This window comes from Poecilia reticulata, linkage group LG4 (assembly GCF_000633615.1).
Source record: "Poecilia reticulata strain Guanapo linkage group LG4, Guppy_female_1.0+MT, whole genome shotgun sequence".
Taxonomy (NCBI): Eukaryota; Metazoa; Chordata; class Actinopteri; order Cyprinodontiformes; family Poeciliidae; genus Poecilia; species Poecilia reticulata.
The window spans coordinates 9723549-9728490 of NC_024334.1; the positions used below are offsets into that span (position 1 = coordinate 9723549).

Here is a 4942-nt window from a genome sequence, read left to right on the forward strand (position 1 = left end):
TTTCTGTGCTCCAGAGATGCAAATCCAGAGATTCAGATTTGTTTACCTTTTAGATTCTGGAAACTAAACACTTTTCATAGCCCTTTTTTCTTTTGTTCTCATCTATCTAGACCTGGAAAGTGATGAAAGCAAATTTCATCCTTTCCAGATTTTTCTAGACTATGTAGGAACTCTGAAACAAAGTGGCAAAGTTTCAGAAACATGAGAAAGTGAGGCCTGTTGAGAAAAAARGAAGCCTAAACCATAAAGCTGTACCAGTTACTCCAAACTTTCTTCTATGTGCACAAAATGTCTTTTAGCTGCCAAAAACGAGACATCTGTAGAATTACGGTATCAACACAGCTGTACCATCCATGTATGGCCAACTACTGCATCTATATGTGCTCATTTRGAGCATTATGCGAGTAATGCCTGTGGTTTTCTTTTCTCTTTGGCAGACTCAGAATCAGGAATCTGTCCTGTATCACAGAGCCGTTGAACAAAATTAGGCTTTAAACGTAGTCATCAAGCAGAAAAATTCCAATCCCCCTTACGGAAAATGAGATCAGGGGGATTTAAATTATTTTATTTGACGATTTTATACTAAAGCATTGAGCTCCTGACATCTATTTCATATTACAATAACCATAAAGGGCTCCATTGAGAGTGACTGGGCAGCCCGAGGTCTGTCTGCCTGGCTGCGTCGGATACCCGATACCCGGCTGAGACGATGCCCAGCCAGCCGCAYGCCTTCAGACGTTGTTAGAGCAGACACATAGCACGCCCCTCCTGCCACCCGCAATCCATCCACAGCCAATTAGGAGCAATTTCCCTGTCCTGGGTGGGGTGACGAGAGGGAGACAGAAAGCGAGGAAAAGCAGTTGTCAGCCCAAAAGCGGAGGCAGATGGTTCTGTTTACTGATGGGCAGTTGTTTGGCTCTGCCATAGTGACACAAAGCTGGTAGTTTCTGGATGGGCACCATGGGGGGCATTAGTGACAAACATGACCTCTGGTGGTCTGCTGGTTGGGTTGGGCTTTCAACTAGGGAGATAGTTCAGTAACGTATAACGTACAACACTTGCACAATCTTTCCTCTGCATCGGTTCCCCCTCTGTACCTCCAGCTTCTGTTTGGCTTCCTGGAAATAAAAAAAATTTWAAAAAAAACTTTCCGAAACAGGAGGTGCCTGATCCACCAGAGCTGGAATGTCGCGGTTCCCACAGGAAACCTGGTGCATCTCAACCCAGGGCATCCTGGACAGGCAAGTACTCACATAAATCTCTCAACAGAATGCTGCAGCTATRAAATGCCAGCTAGAAGAACATATCTAGATGAAAAAAACGTTCTCAATGGGATCCAAGAATCAATGTTTCCCTAGCACAATAAGAACATTTATGCTTTTAGTCAAACCTGCAGTTCAAACTAGACTAAACATTTTTCATAGCAGTCTCAAATTTACATGCATGATTCACTAAAATAAGCCCAAGTATGCCCATTTTGTTCTTCATCAGTTCTTGCATACTGATATTATGGTCAGTTTGGTCTACTGAATATTGATTAAAACTGCAAATAGCCAAAAAGACAGTTCCCTGAAGGCRTTTAAAAGTTACTAGCTGACAAATCCTGTTTTGTTAGCAAAAMTGTTTTACTTTAATAAATTCCTTTTGGAAGATGTAGCTTTGAAGTTTAAGAACATATCATTTTGCAACTTTTTTTTTAGTTTGTATAGGCCAAACTAACCCCMACCARCAATGCATATTTTAAATATGCCTTCCTATTTCTGTCAGTTTAAATCTTCTTGTCTTCTGACTTGTCTTCCCATAATAATGCAATGACTGAAGCTTCCCAATACACTCTTCAAACCATAGCATTATAGTACTAGCCAGATCTGACACTTTTGACCCCACACTGTTTAGCYGAAGCAGCGCTCCATAACCCTTTCACCCTAACTCACGTCTTAGAAACCCCACCCTCCCTCCACCGTTATATCCACGACCATCACCTGCCAATAACAACACAGTTCACTGCAAGAGGTTTGCTGTTAGACATGGCAACCCATTGAGTCTTTCATCTCAATAGCTGTGCACACATGTTACGACCTTGACCTATCACACACTTCAACACACATGCAGGAATGCATACTTCCATACACACACACGTGCACWAGGGTATAACACACACWTTCAAAAACACTCAGCTGTCTGCTCCTGGACGACGCGACCCCACTGTTCGTTTCATCTCCCCACGCCTCTCTCTGCTTGCTGCTGGCACCATTACCTTAACACAAACACAGTATTTCTGTCATCGTCCCCAGGACGCAGTGTTCTCCTAATATCGCCCTTTCTTCTGCAGCCATCAGGGGATGGCGATGTGGGCCTGAAGGGATCTGGGACATGGGTGAGTTGTGGGAAACCAGAGTACAGTCTGTGGCCTCACAGCAYGCAGCCCTCTCTTTCTCCTTCTCTATCTCAAAATCTCTTTTGGCAGAGAATCATAGAAGGCTTCACGCTGATCACATATATGGCCTTAAATGATCTGGGAAAACATGCCCCGTTAATACTATGTGCACATCTGAACACTGTTCAGCTTTGAAGCTGTGCACAGACGGTTGTGTGGATTTCTGAGTTGTGTGTTTTACCTCCACATAGTCCTTGGCATGGCCCCAGTCCCTCTTGGAGTCCAGGTTCCCAAGGCTGAAGCTCTCCAGCTGGCCCAGGTGAATCTTTGCCACAGAACGGCTGATCTTYCGTGTCACAAAATTTGCGCCTGAAAAAAWAAATTAGAGTTCAATATATAAGACGGGTTAAATTCATTCGAACGTTCACCAACAGATGAGTGAAAAACGAGAGTACAAAATSCAGTTTTGAAATTGTCATGTCATTTACTTATTTATCCAAACTGCCCTGTCTGAGACAGCAACAGCAATCTTTTCAAATCTTAAATATCTATACATTTGTTTGGAAAGCAGAGTTCAATATCTAGCYAAACTCATGCCTAATTATTGCATTAACTGAAAACAAAAATCAAAATCAAAAAATCAAAACACATCATGCCTGGGTCTCATGCGTTTCAAGAACAGATGAAAAACCAAATCCTTGACAACTGTTGGGCTCAAAAGTGCTAAAAAGTAATTTCAATTCCACCCATGGAGAAAGTTCTAACAATGGTGAGCCTTCATAGAAAATTACTCCAAGGGCATCATCTACTCATCCCGGAGGTCAAAATAAATCAAGAAGAATAACTAAAGTCTCCCATTCAACATAGTGGTGGTAGTATTGAGGTCTGAAGCTGCTTTGGTGCTTTAAGCTCTGGACAACTTGTAATAATTCATAGAAGAATAARAATATCCAATAGTTGGTTTGTGACCAGTAGCTGAAAAGCACAAGGGTCATGCAGCAGRACAATGATCCAATGCACACCAGGCTGTCCATTTCTGATTGACAGCTACTGCAAACACTTGGTGGTTTGGGACATGGGTGAGTTGTGGATGGGGTASTTGTTTTCCGAAAATATTTATTAGGTTTGGGGTCAACTACTTTTTCACACCAGGCCTATTAACTTTAGAAATATTTCTTTGAAAATTCCATGTTTTGTTTATTCATGSTGTATTTATCAAACATTACAATTAATTGGATATTCATAAACATTTGGCCGTGACAGTCAAACAAAAGCAGAATTAATCTGTATTAGGGAAATATTTCACAGCACCGTAGGGGAACTCAAGGCCTCATTTTTGGAGATAAAAATTCCAGTGACACGTACTAATATTCTGCATATTTCTCCAACACCACACACACGCTGACACGTACAAACTTCCAAACCTCCGATAGTTTTCCAACCCTCTTTAGCCAAAGCAAAAAATTCGAAATGTAACTCTGAGTCAAATCAATTCGTTACCAACTCACATTACAGCCACAAGACCTTTTTTAGAATCCTTCCCTCTCATTTTCTTCTCTAATTCACCGTTTTGGTGTCAAAYCTGGGCTCGATGCCAACATAAATTTCAGGCCAGCTGTCTGTAAACATAAAAAAAAAGAAAAGGAACAGGGACATTCCACATGGGGGGAAAAAGGAAAAAGTGACCGATCCAGACCACCATGGTGTTTGCCCCTGTAGCATCCAGTCAAAAACCACCACAATGACATCTGCCAGATCACCGGCATCGTGCTCCTCATCGGAGCCGGCACACGTGGCGATTTTATCTGCAGCAGGACAAACAAGCTTCTAATGAGAGCGTGTGCGGCTGGAACGGTTAGACATGCCTTTGGGTATTTTGTTGGGATGGTGTGGGTTGGTGTCATGTTCTACTCGTGCTGTGGATGGTCTGTGAATATATGGTGAAGCCTCTCCAACTCAAATAAAGCATTATATTGATGGAAATCAACACTAAATATTAGGTTGTCATGTTGAATAACGTCACAGAGTTGAAGTCGCTAAATAAAGTTTGAGGGGTTGAACTCATCTGCACTGCCTGTTCAAAAGGCCAAACTGGAAGACGTGAGAGTATAATTTCAAAGGAACTCTGCAAGTTTGCATCAAAGTATTTGCTATTTTTAGTTTATGCAACATAAATCTCCCACAACCTCGTGCTAACCTCTCTGAGACCCCGTTAGCACTGCTACATCCAAGCTGAATGCTGCCTTTAAACCCCGAGTCCGCAGTCCATCCAGGCTGTAACAGCTMAGTTCTGGCTCCACACTGTATCACTGTTCCCCTGACATGGAGCAGAGCCTCCATTTAGACACAGGAAAATCCTGTGTACCCAATCATGCGAATGCACTAAATTTGTAGTAATTATTTCATAKGAAAGCGACAGCCCTAGGGCAGGCTGAGCAGAAACAGATCAGGGGAAGGGTAGGCATGCTTGTTTAAGAAAGTACAGCTTGTTGTGTGTTGGTGGTGGGTCACATGTCCCCTGTGTCAACGCTTCTTTGTTGCCATATTGGCAGTGGTGGGAAGTAA

General features: G+C 42.5%; 1 protein-coding gene across 1 annotated transcript in view; it reads right to left on the reverse strand.

The window, feature by feature from the left end:
• gmds (GDP-mannose 4,6-dehydratase) overlaps positions 1-4942 on the reverse strand; it is a 127676-nt gene that overhangs the window by 58921 nt on the left and 63813 nt on the right. The window contains exon 6 of the mRNA XM_008406879.1: positions 2619-2746. Within this exon, the coding sequence (XP_008405101.1) occupies positions 2619-2746 (128 nt within the window). The remainder of the gene's footprint in view (positions 1-2618; positions 2747-4942) is intronic.